General features: G+C 36.6%; 2 protein-coding genes across 4 annotated transcripts in view; both read right to left on the bottom strand.

Annotated features, from left to right (window-relative positions):
• Window positions 1-549: 549 nt before the first annotated feature.
• cav4b (caveolin 4b) lies at window positions 550-4347 on the bottom strand. Its single transcript, XM_051096871.1, has 4 exons — window positions 4058-4347; window positions 1784-1986; window positions 1486-1673; window positions 550-1377 (listed from the first exon to the last, which is right to left on the bottom strand). The coding sequence occupies exons 2-4, from the start codon at window positions 1979-1981 to the stop codon at window positions 1227-1229; spliced, it is 537 nt and encodes a 178-aa protein (XP_050952828.1). The 5' UTR covers window positions 1982-1986; window positions 4058-4347; the 3' UTR covers window positions 550-1226.
• A 687-nt stretch (window positions 4348-5034) lies between these two features.
• The window catches only part of arhgap4b (Rho GTPase activating protein 4b), a 40388-nt gene continuing 27936 nt past the window's right edge, over window positions 5035-17486 (bottom strand). Inside the window, exons 13-24 of one of the 3 annotated variants that reach the window (XM_051096113.1) lie at window positions 15760-15787; window positions 15520-15580; window positions 14817-14894; window positions 14296-14424; window positions 13052-13157; window positions 12742-12972; window positions 10506-10561; window positions 10099-10270; window positions 9811-9906; window positions 9535-9714; window positions 8637-8718; window positions 5035-6460 (exon numbers count right to left, since the gene is read on the bottom strand). In XM_051096113.1, the coding sequence (XP_050952070.1) occupies window positions 6263-6460; window positions 8637-8718; window positions 9535-9714; window positions 9811-9906; window positions 10099-10270; window positions 10506-10561; window positions 12742-12972; window positions 13052-13157; window positions 14296-14424; window positions 14817-14894; window positions 15520-15580; window positions 15760-15787 (1417 nt within the window). In that variant the 3' untranslated portion in view covers window positions 5035-6262. The remainder of the gene's footprint in view (window positions 6461-8636; window positions 8719-9534; window positions 9715-9810; window positions 9907-10098; window positions 10271-10505; window positions 10562-12741; window positions 12973-13051; window positions 13158-14295; window positions 14425-14816; window positions 14895-15519; window positions 15581-15759; window positions 15788-17486) is intronic. The other 2 variants (XM_051096111.1, XM_051096112.1) reach the window with 2 other exon arrangements.

Here is a 17486-nt window from a genome sequence, read left to right as displayed (position 1 = left end):
CATATTTTTTTTGTAATCGAGATTTATACATCATCATTAAAGTTGAATAAATAAGCTTTCCATTGATGTATGGTTTGTTAGGATAGGACAATATTTGGCCGAGACACAACTATTTGAAAATCTGGAATCTGACAGTGCAAAAAAAAAAAAAAAAAAAAAAGAAGAAGAAATAAAGAAATATTGATAAAATCACCTTTAAAGTTATCCAAATGAAGTTTTTAGCAATGCATATTACTAATCAAAAATTTAAAAAGTTTTGATATATTTACAGTAGTAAATTTACAAAATATCTTCATGGAACATGATCTGTACTTAATATCCTAATGATTTTTGGCATAAAAGAAAAATCTATCATTTTGACCCATACACTGTATTGCTACCATGCTACTTGCGACAGGTTTTGTGGTCAGAAAAAAAAAAAAAAATATATATATATATATATATTAAACTGATTATACCCTCTCATCATTAAGATTTCATCCTGCTATGCATCCTTTTAAAATAAATATATTTATTGCAGTGGATGGGAAAATTGAGTGTTCCATAACAATAATTTATTTGTTAAATATGCAGGTTTGGGGTCAGTTATTTATTTATTTTTTAAATACTTTTATTCAGCAAGGACTCGTTAAATTAATTCAGAATGACAGTAAAGACTTTTACATATATTAAAAAAAAAAATCAATTCCTGAAAAGAAAATGTTATAAATTCCAGAAAAATATTAAGCAGCACAACTGATGTTTAAGAAATGTTTCTTGAGCACCAAATCAGCATATTAGAATGATTTCTGAAGGATCATGTGACACTGAAGACTGTAATTATGAGAACTTACAGCTTGGATGTATAAAGATGCAGACTACGTGTTTTCTTTAATCAAATACATGTATGACACGGCAACTGTCAAAACAGACAACATGACAGTTGTTCCTTATATCAAATATCAGAAAAAAAAAAACCATATCAACAGATTCTATGAAAAAAAAGCTTATATTGTAATTTCGTATATGACAAATCTATGCAGAAATTGTTACGTCAAGAATTATAATAGGTTATTAAATAAAAATCAATTTAATAACATGTTATCCTCTTCTTTGAATGTCTCATGGTTATTTCAACACAGCTTTAAGCTGCAAATAATCCATTCAGTATTCCAAGGATTCATGTTTTGTTTTGTAAATAAAAAAAGAAGTGTGACGAGCTTCTTCAAATTCCTCCTTGTGTTTCATCACTCTTTGGAGAACACCACATATATGCCACTGCAACAGCGAGCCACAGATGTGCAGAATGGGGTGATGAAGATATTAACCACACTCATCCACAGCGACCTCACACAGGGCAGGCAGGTATGAAACACCTGAACACAGGGCATCACACACCTAGGGAAGAGACAGTGACATTTTGATTAAATTTTTGACTTTTGATTTAAAACCCTTTAATTTTATATATGAAACAGATTTGATATATAACTGCCAAAATTAGCGTACCAGATGTGCATACAGGCCAGTAGGGCAAAGAGACAACCACAGATACAAGAGAGGGGAACCGCACACAGCGCTGTCAGGCAGCGGTAACCCCACAGCCGCATGGACTCGAAGGCGATGCCGCTGTACACCCACACGCGGTCGTAGCTGTGTGTGGACGCGGGCTCTGCCAAAACGTCGCTAAACTCTATCTGGTGTCACAGTGAGTGGAAAGTTAGTGACATGTTAGTGCTGGTCATGTTTATATTACTTATAACCTAAACATGTTAGTCCTCGGGGTAGAAGTGACGGTTGTGCTCACCTTCAAGTGTTTGTTAACGCCACAGGGATCCCTGATATCAGCCTGAGTGAGGGACGGCGTGGAGGAGAACTGTGGGGGTGGAGGTGGAGTCGGGTGGATCTTCCTCACATAATAATCATCATCATCATCGTCGTCTTTATCATCATCATCATCATCATCATCAATATTACACTCCACCAAATACTCGTCTGACATCATATTGACTGCAAAGCAGATCACAATGTCAGCTCATAAGCATCCTCATAAATTTTAATGAGGTTTTTAGCATAAATGTTGGTTCAATTATTTAGTTATCAATAAAGACACTACAGCAGTGGTTCTCAACATTTTTGACTACAAGATATTTGCAAGACACCCCAATGTATTTCTGATACCCCTGCTGAAAAAAACTAAGCTGGCTAGGCTGGTCAGGCTGGTTTTAACTGGTTGTTCCAGCTGGTCTCCCAGCCTGACCAGCTAAGGAAGTGGACAAAACCCTTCTAAAACCAGCCTGCTGACCAATTATGACCAGCTAAACCAGCCAACCAGGCTGGTTTTAGCTGATTTTTTTCAGCAGGGACTTATGTAATAATAACAAATGTCAAATTAACGCTAATTTTAAAACTTTTTTATTTACAGAAACCTGGATTGCCAAAATAAAACAAAATAATTATAAATTGCTGATTCAAATAATTCAATCTATATTCCCAATAACTGAGTTCTTCATGGTTTACATTTATTACCAATGAATTTACATGACTTTTCTAGTTTGTAAATACACTGGCAATAAAATATGATATGAAAGTGCATGATATAAATTCATAATAAATCAATTAAATGACTTAAGAATATTTGAATTCTATGACTTTTCCAGGTTTAGAAATAACACTTTGAAATATGTCAGATTGTCTGAGATTGTGAGAACCTGTTTCTTAAAGGGGTCATTGGATGCAAAGTTCACTTTTACATGTTGTTTGAACATTAATGTGTGTTGGCAGTGTATGTACAAATCTACCCTATAATGATACAAATCCATGCAGTGGTTTTTAAATTAATCTGTAAAAATAATATCCCCTTTTTCAAATTGAGCCATTCTCAGATGCCTGTGGGTGTGGCGTCACACCCACAGAGGCCGCTCCCATGATGGTTGATTGACATGAGCGTCTTACCTCAGACCCGCCTTAAATCAGCTGTAACAGTCCGACCTCTGTTGTTTCAATGCCGGAGCAGGGATGTAAATTAGACAAGAATATCTCAGATTGAGGGATTGAGGTGTTGTGTTGCCAGATGTAATAATGAACGTAGTGGTCGTCATTTACTCCCGACATCTGAGCCGCTGAAGATGCAGTAAATTACATTTGTTTGTGAAGGGAATGTGCCTCCCGATCTACATATATCCGTCTATGTTCGCACTAATCATTCGTGATTCAGCTTCACTTACAGCAGAAGTGAGTATAAGGTTTTTTTTTTTATATAAATCTTTGCGATCGCCTTTCCCAATAACATGCTAGTTAGAAAGTTTAGCGGCTAAATGCGGCTAAAGTAAACAGGCTCGTCACTTCACAGAGAGAAGAGAGGGGCGGGGCGAGTAGAACTCATTAACATTTAAAGCAACCTCGACCAGAACAGGATGATTTTTGCAGAGCTGATTTTGGCAAGGTAAAAAGGGTGTTGTTTTACACAACCATTGAGAATTTTTAACCAAAGTATATTATAGACTTTTCATGAAGACCCTAAAGAATCATATCAACCTGTGGAAAATTTGCATCCGATGACCTCTTTAAGTGAAATGGCAGTTGTTAAGTGAACAATTTTAAATAAGAAAAATGATTTCAGCGTACATTTTGCTTATTTTTAACCATATTTTGTCTTATTTTTTAATCATTTTGAGCATTTGCATCCCCTTTAGAAGTGTGATGAGGCCCCTAGTGGGTCCAAGCCCCATTGAACTAACTCAAATCAGACAAGACACGCCCTGGCAACTCCTGCTTACTATATTTACACATTATACAACTGTAATACTACATGCTTGACTGAGAAGTGATGAGATGAACACATCAATACTGTATGGATGTAAATGTCAACATCTGACATTTCATAAATCAGTTTGTTAAAAAAAAATGTATTTAGTATTTTCAAACAATGTGCAGGAAAAAGCAGAAACACTAATTAAATTTTAACAGTAATTAAAATATGATTATTAGTGTCAAATATATGTTACAAGTATATATTATTCAATTTAGAAATACCTGTAATTGCAATGCAAAACAATTTATGCAATTATTTATTACTCACCCTATTCAATAGTCCAGGTCCAAAAATAAACTGTAATCCTTTATAGGTCAAAAAAGCAGCCTCAGAAAAAGCAAGTTTTGATCTATCTGACAAACACTGCCAATCTCCATAAACTGTCTCGTTGTCCACATGCAACAGATGAATTTGTGGCCTGTATCAGACTATTACTGGGAAACAGGAGGGGACCGTCTTTCAGTATGTAGGTGTGACCTCACTCTCTCAGCCCTGTGTTCTTTGCCATAGTCTAGCGTGTGGAAATGTCTGTACCCAGTGAAGAATTAGCAGGCTGAGCGTAGAGTTATTTTGGGGGCGAGGAATGGAGAGAGCACCACTGATCAGGTTACTGGACAGGCTAACCCTCTTCACACACAGCCATTTTCCTCATATCATCTGATATTTAAAATAATTACTAATTAAAAAATATTCAGACACGTAAAACGTCTGTCATTGTGTTACAGTGTTGATATTGTTTATTATATTTTACTTTAATCATACTGTAATACTACTTGCACGTCTGACTGAGAAGTGATGAGTTAAATTTGATAAATCATATTCAGCATTTCATAAATCAGTGTTAAAAACTAATAATGCACAAAAAAAAAACTGAAAGAAAAAGAAATAAAGCTGAAATAAAATAAGTATTAGATGAAAAACTATACAAATTAATTAGATATAAATATATTTAAGTACTACAATAACTAAATCTGAAATGACGATTACAGCTAAAAAGAAAATATATATCCACCTTAATTTTCAACGCGGAAGTAATCCTATCGGCGAGACTTCCGGTTTTTTAGCGGAAAATAAGAAAACTGAAAATACATATAGTATAATTCAATTCTAAATTTTCATAAATACTGTAAAAGTGTATAAACAAATACCACTGGTTATACACACACACACACACACACAAAATCAAACCAACTAGCATTTCAAGAGTTATTATTATGCATGATAAAATACGCAGCAAGCCGACAGAATTTTAGAATCTATATAATTTATTTTGATAATATTGTAATCCACACATCAATGATGACATCATCTACCAGAGACACACACTGCTAAAGGGAATGCATGGGTGACGGGGTGGACTTCGAGGGAGATCAGTGACCAGGGGCGTTAATGTGCAGCAAAAAGGAAGTGAGTGCCATTGTACTTCCTGTGCGGTTTCACAGTTTGATCTTTTCTTCAGTCAGTTCTCTGGCTTCTCTGTTGGACAGTTCCTGAGCTGCTCTGAGTGGCACTTGTCTTCACAGTTGTCTTTCCAGTTTTCGTATATGACAGAGAGAAAATAGAATAGTGGCTACAGAGCTGTGCTTATTTTGGCCGCTCCACCTGTTCCCACGCCATAGACCATCCGCGTCAGTGTGTTTGCATGCATGTGTGCTGGTTCCATTAGGATGGTTTTCAAAGAATGCAAACAATAGTAAAAATAATGCAATTAGATGTAAAAAAAAAAAAAAAAAAAAAGAAAAGAAAAAGAAAAATTAAATAGCAAATGATACAAAAAAACCTCAATGAGTCATCTAAAACAAACAAACAAACAAAAAACAACTGTAGCATTTTCATATTTATCTCATCGTACCTTGAACTATTTAAGCAATACCTAATATAAAAAAGCAAGAAAAAAGCATTTAAAACTGAAAAAGATAAACTAAATATAATTAAGTAGAATCTTGGTTGGCAAACATCTGAGGGTAACAGCCTTCATAAATCTCTTGCTACATTCAGGGTGACACATCTATATCTAAAGTAACAATGTGGAGTCTGTCTGCCATGGACGTCATTCCCACAATTCACTTTTGTCCATCTGAATCTATGTGCTTTGAGGGACTCAACACTTGTTTTCTGGTACTCAATCAGCAGATACTTATGTTTCTCCAAATGAACACAGTCTACACTACAGTCAAAAACATCAGACACATTGGACATCACTGCAATGAATGATTAGATAGAAAGTGGGAGATTCTGTTGAGTGAGGACCTGTTGTCAAAGCTAAAACACAAATACAACCAATAACAGGATCAATGACTTGGTCTCACGTGAAACAAAACCATATTGAAATCTTTTGAATACACTTGTTAATAAGGCGTAAAGAGTACCATATATTGTATGTTTGGAAAAATATATTCATATCTGTGATGAGTTTGCCGTTCCCTCAACACTCAGACTCAGATTCACTTAACTATCATCGCTTTGTCTCCCTCAGTCCTGTTGGTCTTGGGGTTTGAAGAGACGCAGGCCGAAGCCTCCTTTCTTCACTGGAGGTCGAGCAGCAGCAGTGGGTACCGTAGGAACAGATGCGGGAGGAGAAGAGGGAGGAGCGTTCGAACCCAAGGCTTCCATAGGAGGATTACGGGACAACAGCTCCTTAAACACTGAATTCATCTGGCGACTGACCTCCTGTGAGAAAGAGAGAATCATTCATTAATACATAATGATAGCCATTTGGGTGCTAGCTCTTCAAATTCATGGATTTAAAGGGAATCAAGGGTGTTAACTTGTAAGGCCTAATATAACATAAATGATGTCTCTTACTGAAATATGTAGTAGAAAATCCATGAAAGACTTACGTTATTTAAAAAATCCACTTTGTTTTATACATATTTTGGGTTATGGCGGTGCCATTATTTCGATTATCTCGAATAGTTGCACTCGGTGAGCTACTGGTGCTACCTGTTGCTATTTTTAACGCAACACAACACGGAAAATAATAGGGCTGCCCTCGACCAGAGATTTTTCTGGTCAACTTGTAGTTGTTTATTTTAAGCATTAGTCGATTGGTAATAAGTATAAATTATAATAATTAGTTTTAGTATAAATCATAATAATGAGCCTTTTATTTGGCTTCATAGCCTAATTAGGGCTCAAGCGCATGCAAAAAAAAAAATCTGCCAGTGTGCTGTGGCAAGTTATAATAATTATGAATGTGTCTGAGGAAAAAACAGCAAGGAGACTGCATTAAAGTTTTAATAATTTATTGATAAAGTAGCGTTTTGTTTTCGGCTTAAGAGATGAAGTCTGCAACACTGACTCATCGTCTCCGCAGTAGTGATGCACCTGTATGCATGTTTAATACAGACTACATATATTTGCTTTCTATTTTAATTGGTTCATTTGAAAGTAGACATTTCACTGTCTATAGATATATTTTTCATGTCTACAGTGAGCTTTGAATTTTTGCACTCAAGTTCACAGAACCAAGACGGCAGAAAGCGCATCCTGTTTGCTTTAATTATTTTACAAAAGCGCAATGTTTCGCTGTTATTGTGAGTGCCCACAAATAAACGTAGTCTCTTTACAGATTCGAAAGATGTATTACTTTTATTTGTATGACCAAAAATGAGTTATTTTAAGAGCAAGTGACCGCATCGGCACCTCCATCTGTCGTGCATTGTCATGCATATGTCATGTATTGTCATGCATATTCATGCGTTTTCTACTACATATTTCAGTAAGAGACATAATTTACATTATATTAAGCCATACAAGTCTTAATAATACCCAAGGTTCCCCTTTAATGCATATTTTGTCTTAATTTAAATCTTTTAAAACCATCTTGCTGCCCCCATGGAATTGTGCTGAGCCCCCCTAGTAGGTTGTGGTCTCCTGGTTGAGAATGACTTATTTAAACGAATATACCTATTAGTGTAGAAATGTGGCAAAAGAGACATGTCCTGACATTTGAATATGGTTCAGTGGACAATTTAGCTTTCTAAGCATTCATACAGAACAATTAAGATTAATTATATAAATTGCCGTGACTGTTAACATTTCAATGACCTTCCAAGGCCTGAAAAAAAAATCATTTTGCAATTTCCTAGTACATCCAGATTTTCCAAAAGCGTGGAAACCCTGGTATGTATTCAAATATGGAATGGCCAGGTCAGCTTTGATGTCAATGATACAAAATGCCATTTATTATGCATCTTGTATTTGACTGATGTGCCTAATTTGCTTAAACATATACAAATGAACATTGAGAGCTACAACAAGAGGGCAAGACTGTCAGTGAATAATGATTTAAATTCAGTTGATCGGTTCTGTTCATCTCATAAAGCTACCATATGACGAAATAACACAAGAATATCAACCTTATTCTTCAACATGGAAGTAAGCCTATGGGCGAGACTTCCGGTTCACTAGTCGGTATGGGGAAATAACGTAGAAGAATAACAATGTGCAGTAAACGGTAAAACTGTTTGCACTACAAACCAGTGTGCTCGTAATTAAGATACATTAAAATAATTTGGTATGACACACCAATTTGCAATATGAAGCAGCAAAACAAGCTGTTTTGTACAGTTAAAAATAGCTGGACACGGATGAGACCGGAAGGCAGACCCATAAAATGTACAAATGGCTTCACCCGTTCTTACAGCAAAAATAAGGTAGCTAGACCACGAGTCATATTGCCTATTTTTCTAGGGCTTAATGGTTATTCTATGGTTCTTTTAGTTATTTGTCAAGCTTGATGGACCTTGTTCATTTGTATGCTTTCACTGTACAAGAAAGAGTTCAAGACTCCTCAATCTCAGAAAATTTTCCTTTAGTGGAAATATCAGTAAAAGAATCAGACCTTGTCAATATGTACTGTCTGTCTGTCTGCTGGTCCTCCTACTGGCCTCAGGGTGTCTAAAGTGTGTCTGCGCTCCTGATGACTGAAGAGAAAAGAAGACATAGACAAAGAAGGGAAAGATGATGTAAACAAATAAAGATGTTCAATTGCTTATAACAACATACACTACAGTTCAAAAGTTTGTGCTTGGTAAGACGTTGTTTAAAGATGTTTATGCTTACCAAGGCTGCACTTCATTATTATATATTTTTCCTGCCTTCAGCTTAACATTTCATTTCAAATTCCTGAGAAACAGTGAACACTGAAGAAAGCAGATAGCTGAAATGTTTGTTTATCCCCTGCTTTAAACGTAATATATTTTAGAGTGCAGATTTTTAGTACCTTTTGATTAAAAATACAGCAAAAACAATATTTGAATAAATGTTACAGTGTAATTCATTCATGTGATGCAAAGCTGAATTTTCAGCATCATTAATCCAGTCTTCAGTGTCACATGATCCTTCAGAAATCAGTATAATATGCTCATTTGATACTTATAAAACATACATTTTTATTGTCAATGTTAAAAATGATACTAATAGTGGCAACCATGGTATAATTTTTTTTTAGGATCCTTTGATTAATCGAAACTTCAAAAGCACAGCATTTTTTAAAAAAATGGACATTTTGTAATCTTGTAAATGTCTCTTTTGATCAATTTAATGCATTCCTGCTGAATAAAAAAATAGTTTCTTTCAACAAAATATCTTACTGACCCCAAACTTTTGATTATGTACAAATGCAGCTTATACAGAATAATTCTGTAAAGAGGTTTACAGCTGGTCATACACTCAGTTAACTTCTCATACACGTCTTTCAGCAGCTGGTACCATCAAAACAACATCTTCTGTTCTCCTACCCTGAGAATTGGCGTGCAACTGCAGTTGTCTGAGGAGGAAGGACGAGTCGTCCCTCGGGCACCTGCAGGATCTTCCGTATGGGGCTTCCACTCCCACTGTTGCCTCCAACTATACCGCTACCTCCGCTGCCAGTCCTCTGCCGGCCGGGCAAAGATGCGCTGTCACTGTTCACTCTCATACTGGGGAATGACAGCAAACACGGTACAGTTAAGATCTCACTGGGCCTGTGACGAACATGCAAGGTGCATTGCTATCAGCGGTCTGAGAGAATGTACCGAGTGCTGTGTTCAGGCAGCTGCTGCTCATCTGATAGGTTTCCTGTGCTGCCTCCTCTGCTGTCCTCCTTCTTCCCTCGTTCTTTACGCTCTGCCCTGAGGATGAAGAGAAGACAACAAGATGAGGTCACCAAAGCTAGTGGTCAGGTTATGACTATCAATATACTCTTTAAGAAGTAAAGCAATATGTTTATCAGTGTTGGTGATACATTTCTTTTCAGGATTCATTAATAAACAGAAAGTTCAAAAGAACAGCATTTATTTAAAATAGAAATCTTTTGGTCTCACCCCTCTACCACACTGATGTATTTATGGGGGATCAGGCCTTTAACTCCTCCTATTTCCCCTCTCCACCAATCAGCAGAGGCCTTGCTGTGTAGTAGGAGGTGGTCACCCTGCTTGAATGACAGCTCGGCTGCAGAGCGTGCAACATAATCAAACATAGCCACAGCCTCCCACTCTGCACATATGATGCGCACACACACAAACACACGGCACAAAATACACACACAACACAAAGCATGGCAACAAAAATGCCATATGTCCCAAAATCCAACATGGAATGGCCACAGTGTAACAACAGGACACCAAAACCCAACATGGAACAGACATGGACACATTTAGATAAGCAATTAATTAGAACTTCGAAGGTTTAAAAAATAAATTGGCGTTATGTATGTGTTGTGTTTTCTTACCATCTTCACTGGGAAGATGTTCAGTGTCTCCTTCGCCCTCCTCTGTGATGGGTTCACTGGAAACAAGAGGTTGGTGTTACATAAAAGTGAAAAAATTCTGGTAAGAACTGTTTATAGGAATAGTTTGCTGGAAAGCAAATGCTGAAAAATTGACTCACATTCATGCCATCCAAGATGTAGAAGATTTTCTTTCTTAATCAGAACAGATTTGGATAAATTTAGCATTACGTAACTTGCTCACCAGTGGATCCTCTGCAGTGAATGGGTGCCATCAGAAAGTCCAAACAGCTGATAAAAACATCACAATAATCCACAAGCAATCCACATGACTCCAGTCCATCAATTACCGTCTTGTGAACTGAAAAGCGGCATGTTTGTAAGAAACATCCATTATTAACACATTTTAACTTTAAACTGCTGCTTGAGTCATTTCTCCATAATGTTGTTTCCAGTGAGGACAACAGAGCATGGACTTTTTCACTGGAGGAAGGGTAATTGTGAATTATGCACTTGTGTTTCGGCGAGAAATTATGGATTAAAATTTTAACGCATTGATGGATTCGTCTTTTAAAAACATCTTTCACTTCAAAAGATGTTAATTGATGGACTGGATTTGTGTGGATTACTTGTGGATTATTGTAATGTTTTTATCAGTTGTTTGAACTCTCTCATTCTGATGGCACCCATTCACTGCAGAGGACTCATTGGCTAATGATGTAGAGTACCTTGCGAATGTTTTCATTTTTTTCACGTTTTGTTATGTTGCATCCTTACGTTAAACTGCTTTAAATGTTTTTTTCCCACATCAATCTACACTCCATTCACCATAATGACAAAGCAAAGCAAAAAACAGGGCTGTAACAACTGCAAATTTATTAGAAATAAAAACTGAAATGATTTCATTGCATAAGTATTCATACCCTTTTCTGGGACACTTGAAATTTAGCTTAGGAGCACTCATATCACTTGTAGATGTTACTACACATTAAACTGTGGCAAATTCAATTGTATGGGTGTGATTTGGAAAGGCACACACCTCCCAATAAAAGGTCTACAGGTGAAAATGCATATCAGAGCAAAAACCAAGTCCTGAGGTGAAAAAACTGCCTGTAGAGCTCACAAAAAGTCACACATCTTCACAGAAGCATGTAGTCTTCATTATGCATGATGGAAGAAGTTTGGAACAACCAGGACTCTATCTAGAGCTGAATTGATGAAGAAGGGCTTTAGATAGACTGGTGAACAAGAAGCTGATGGTCACTCTAGTTGAACTCAGTGATCAAATATGTAGATGGGAGAAACTTACAGAAGGCCAAATATCACTGCAACACTCCACCAATCCGGTCTTTATGCTATTGGGCCAAACTCAATCCCCTCCTCAGTGAAGACATATGAAAATACACTTGGAATTTGCAACAAAGCACCTAAAGAACTCCCAGACTGTGAGAAACAAGATTCTCTGGTCTGATGAACCTCAAATCCAAGCATCATGTTTGGAGGAAACCAGGCACTGCTCATCACCTGCACAGTAGTATCCCATCAGTAAAGTGTGCTGGTAGCAGCCTCATGCGGTGGGGCTGTTTTTCAGCGGCAGGGATTTAGGGACTCCTCAAAGTAGAAGGAAAGTTCAACACAGCAAAATATTGACCTTCCAACAGGACAATGACCCTAAGCACACAGCAAGAGTGGTTTACAGACAACTCTGTGAATGTCCTTGAGTGGCCCAGCCACATCCTAGGCATGAATCCAATCAAATATTTCTGGAGAAACCTGAAAATGTCTGCTAGCCTTCATCCAAGCTGACAGAGCTTGAGAGGTGAAGAGGTGAGAAGAAGAATGGCAGATAATTGCCAAATGCAGATGCGCAAAGCTAGTCACAACACCCAAAAAGACTTGAGGTCTAAAGGTGCTTTAGATAAGTACTGTGTTAAGGGTATGAATACTTATGCAATGTACTTTTTTAAAGTACAGTTCTGTTTCTTTTTTTTGGCTTCGAGATCACGATGTATAGAGTGTAGACTGAAGTGGAAAAAAGTAATTTAAAGAGCAGTTTAACATAACAAAACATGGAAAAAATGAAGGGGTATGAATACTTTCGCAAGGCACTGTAATGCTAAATTTCTACAAATCTGTTCTGATAAAGAAACAAACTCTTGAATGGAGTCAATTTTGAGCAAATGAGCACATTCTGATGACAGAATTGTCATTTTAGCTGAACAATTCCTTTAAGACTCACCAGTACTCCTGCTCTAGGGTCATGCATTTCTCATAGACCGGGCCTGGGAGTTCGGACGGCCCAGGGAAAATGTTCTCATGATGGATGATCATAGTCTTAACAAGGTCATTGATCTGAGGTGCCAGTGTCACTTCATCTCCACCCATCTCTACCCCTCTGAGCAGACTGGGGCCGAAGCACACGGCCAGGTTATACGGCTGCATCATGTTCTCATCACTGTACTGAGAGACACTGAACAGACGCCAACAAAACAGGTTATGGACTGCATCATGATTAAGAGGGCTTTTTAAACAAAGAGAGCAGGACTCACTGATGAAGGAAGGCAAAGAGATATCGCATCACTATGGCAATGGGTCTGGCGAAGGATGACACTACAGTCTTTATCTGCGCTACTTTTTCTGTCATGTTTTCCATTTCTGAGAAAGACACAGAGTAAACAGAATTTGCTCAACACACTGGAAGCAAGACTTTCCAAAACAGTAACTCATTAAATGAACTATGTTAAAAAAATCTACACTATACCATTCAAAAGTTTGAGGTAAGTTTACATAAACTTGATTCTTAATACTGTTGTTACCTGAAAGATTCACAGCTGTGTTTTTTTTTTTTTGTTTAGTGATAGTTGTTCATGAGTCCCTTGTTAGTCCTGAACAGTTATACTGCCTGCTGTTCTTCAGTAAAATCCTTCAGGTCCCACAATTTCTTTGGTTTTTCAGCATTTTTGTGTATTTGAACCCTTTCCAACAATGACTGTATGATTTTGAGATCCATCTTTTCACATTGAGGACAACTGAGGGACTCATAAGCAAACTATTACAACTATTAAGGTTCAAACGCTCACTGATGCTTCAGAAAGAAAAACGATGTGTTAAGAGCCGGGGGTGAAAACTTTTGAACAGAATGAAAGTGTGTACATTTTTCTTATTTTGCCAAAATATCATATCATTTTCATTTAGTGCTGCCCTTTAGAAGCTACAGAAGATACCTGCATGTTTCCCAGAAGACAAAACAAGTTAAATTTACCATGATTTTCAAATTTTAAAAGTTTTCACCCCCAGGCTTAATTCATTGTGTTACCTTCTGAAGCATCAGTGAGTGTTCTGTAGTGATCAGTGCTTCACGCTCCTCACCAAACGCTCACACAGACGTGCTTCTGTGTGAGTGTTTGGTGAGGAGTGTGAAGCCCTGGTCATTGTAGCACCAATCATTTCCCAATTTTACTATTTTTTCTATATTGATCATATAATGTTGAAGTCAAAAGATTACATACACCTTGCATAATCTGCAAAATGTTAATGTTAAATGTCCAATCACAGTCATATCTGTTGAGCGTGTGAACACTATGGCCAGTCAGCATGTTTAAGAATCAGCTCAACAGCGCTCAAATGTGAGCGGGAAATGGTACCAAATCGACTGGTACCACAGTCGGTACTTTTGACAACACTATTTGATATGTTGTCATCTAATGCAAATTAAATGTCCAAATCCTTTTTTGGTGACTGAATGTGCACACAATCAGACAGAATCAGAGAGAACACATGAAAGGCATCTTACGGACACACTCCATGAGCTGGCTAAAGCTCTCCTCAGGGAACAGAGGTTTCTCCAGACCTCTGAAATAGAGCTTCAGAACCCCTGCCACTGAATCAATGTCACTCTCACTGTCAGTGAGCGGGTCCTCTCCTGCAAAACCAAAAAACAAAGAACAGTCAGAGAGAAGAGAAAACAAAAAGAAAATGCATATTTGGATATAAATACAAATAATATTAATATATTTTACTGTATGATAATATACACATAATACATAATAATATACAATATTTTAAAGTCTCTTATGCTCACCAAGGCTGTATTTATTTGCATTTATAAATGCAGTAAACCAGTGATATGGTTTATGTGAAATATTATTACAATTTAAAATAAACATTTAAAATTTTTGATCATTACTCCATTCTTTAATGTCACATGATCCTTCAGAAATCATTCAAATGTGCTGATTTGCAAATGTAAATTATACTTCTTGATAAAATCTTATGTCAATACACGTGTATTTATTCATTTGAACATGAGCATACCTCGTTCAAAGGCATCCCTGATATGATTGACTTCAGTCTGTGATCCAGGAACTCTAAAAACACCTTCATGATGCAGACCTGTTTAAAAAAGAGCATCACATTTATATTCACACACATAAAAACTCAGTTCTTTATATTAAAGGGTTACCCTCATGTCATCCTCATGTCGTTCCAAACCCTTAAACCTTGTTCATCTTCGGAACACAAATTAGCTTTCTGACCCTCCAAAGACAGCAATGCAACTACCACGTTCAAGACCCAGAAAGGTGGTAAAGTAGTCCATGTGACATCAGTGGTTCAGCCATAATTTTAAGCTACAAGAATACTTTTTGTGCACAAGTCATATGGACAATTTTAACAATGTCCTTACTATCTTTATGGGTCTTGAACGATCACTGCCTATGCAGGGTCAGAAAACTTTTGGATTTGATCAAAAATATCTTAATTTGTCTTCTGAAGATGAATGAAGGTTTTAAGGGTTTGGAACAACATGAAGGTGAATAATTACTGACATAATTTTTCATTTTTTTGGGTGAACTGTTTAAGCAGCAAGTTCTAACTGATTAATTTGCACTTTTATTAGGCTACTGATATGAGTACTTTTTTAAGTATTATGTTTCATTATGTGTAAAACCTTACAAATGAGTGAAAAAAGACTGAGTTCAACTATAATAAGGGATTGTCTTGCAATTAACAGTTTTACCGTGCAGGTTGATGAAACGAATGCAGCTCTCCACCACCAGGGGGATCTGTTGCCCAGAGCTCTGACAGAAAAAGAACAGGGAAATTGGGAAAAAATTATACATATCTGAATACACATCTAAATTTGTATAGAAATTAAGAAAATATATAGAGAGACATATAGTGCAGAGAGCGCAGAAATACATTTAGCCACATAAACAGATGCACACAGATGCATGCATGACAGGGGAAACAGCTGTACCTGAGTCCTCGACATCCGCCTCCTCCTTCTACAGTCACAGGCAGCCAAGCAAGGAAAGAAAGAGACAGGAGGGATGTATAAAGGAGGAGTAGATTGTGTGGCATGATCAGAAGGAGTGTAACATGATAAATGGGGAGAGAATAGCAAACAAAAGCAAAAGCAGTTAGAAAAGGGGGAGAAAAATCAGGGTGAGGGAAAAAGACAAAAGCAGAGAACAAGGAGTTTAGATGAAAAGCAATATGTCAGGGGTGCTCTGTTTTAAAGGAGAAGTCCACTTCCAGAACAAAAATTTACAGATAATGTACTGTAATGTTCATTTCTGTCTTTCTTCAGTCGTAAAGAAATTATGTTTTTTGACGGAAACATTTCAGGATTTTTCTCCATATAATGGACTGATATGGTGCCCCGATTTTGAACTTCCAAAATGCAGTTTAAATGCGGCTTCAAACGATCCCAAACGCGGATGTAAACGATGCCAGCCGAGGAAGAAGGGTCTTATCTAGTGAAACGATCGGTTATTTTCATAAAAAAAAATACAATTTAAATACTTTTTAATTTTAAACCATTAAACATTATATGGAGAAAAAACCTGAAATGTTTCCCTCAAAAAACATAATTTCTTTACGACTGAAAAAAGAAAGACATGAACATCTTGGATGACAAGGGGGTGAGTACATTATCTGTCAATTTTTGTTCTGGAAGTGGACTTCTCCTTTAATTTAGATCTGGCTAGATAGGTATAATGTGCTTACAGACTGCATTAAATCAAAATTAGATGTGGCTTTTAGTCCATGTATTCTTATTTATATGCTAACGTACTCTTGAACGTTGACAAAATACACTTTTAGTAGATAAATAAGCTACTGTTCAAAATTTTGGAGTCAGAAAGTTTTTTTTTTTTGAGAAATTTTTTAAGCATGGATGCATTAAATTGATTAAAAGTGACAGAAATCAAGCAGTTGTTTATAAACTGTTTTCAACATTTACAATAATAAAAATGTTTGTGAGCAAATCAGCATATTAGAATAATTTCTGAAAGGTCAAGTAGCAATGAAGTCCAGAGTAATAATATTAGTAGAGTAATAATAATTTTATAACATTACATTAATAACATTATTATAACATTAATAATATTTCACAACATTACTGTTTTACTGTATTTTGGTCAAATAAAGGCATCCTTGGTAAGCATAAGAGAAATTTGTAAAAAAAAATCCAAAATCCAACCCCAAAATTTTGAGGGCTTTTTCTTACAGGAAACAGATTGATGACTCACTACATGATCCTGCACTACACAGATTTTTGTCCAATCAAATGCTCTCTAGAATGAGAATGCCCCTCCCCCAAAAGCACATGTCACTGATTAGCAAATCATGTTTCATTCCTGTTTTGGAACTGAAGCCTATGTTAATTTTTTTTTAAAGGAACAATTACTTGAACTTATCTCACACAAACATCCTGCTTCAATAGGAAATATGTCAATATAGGACACAAAACTACACTCATTACGAAATGTAACATCTTTTAGTGTCAGAAACAACATGTTAGCATAGATCGATGCCATGCATGTTCTTAAATCAGATTTCAATCCACTTAGCCAGAAAAATGTCCATTTTACTGAGCTGCACCCATTGATCAACTAATCGAGACAAAAAAAGTGTTGTTGGCAAAGCAGGTCTGTGGCTCTGACTGCATTATCCGATTATTAGTGGTGTAACGAGAGTGCA

Source organism: Labeo rohita, chromosome 23, assembly GCF_022985175.1.
Source record: "Labeo rohita strain BAU-BD-2019 chromosome 23, IGBB_LRoh.1.0, whole genome shotgun sequence".
Lineage (NCBI taxonomy): Eukaryota > Metazoa > Chordata > Actinopteri > Cypriniformes > Cyprinidae > Labeo > Labeo rohita.
This window is presented reverse-complemented; position numbering and strand designations above follow the sequence as displayed.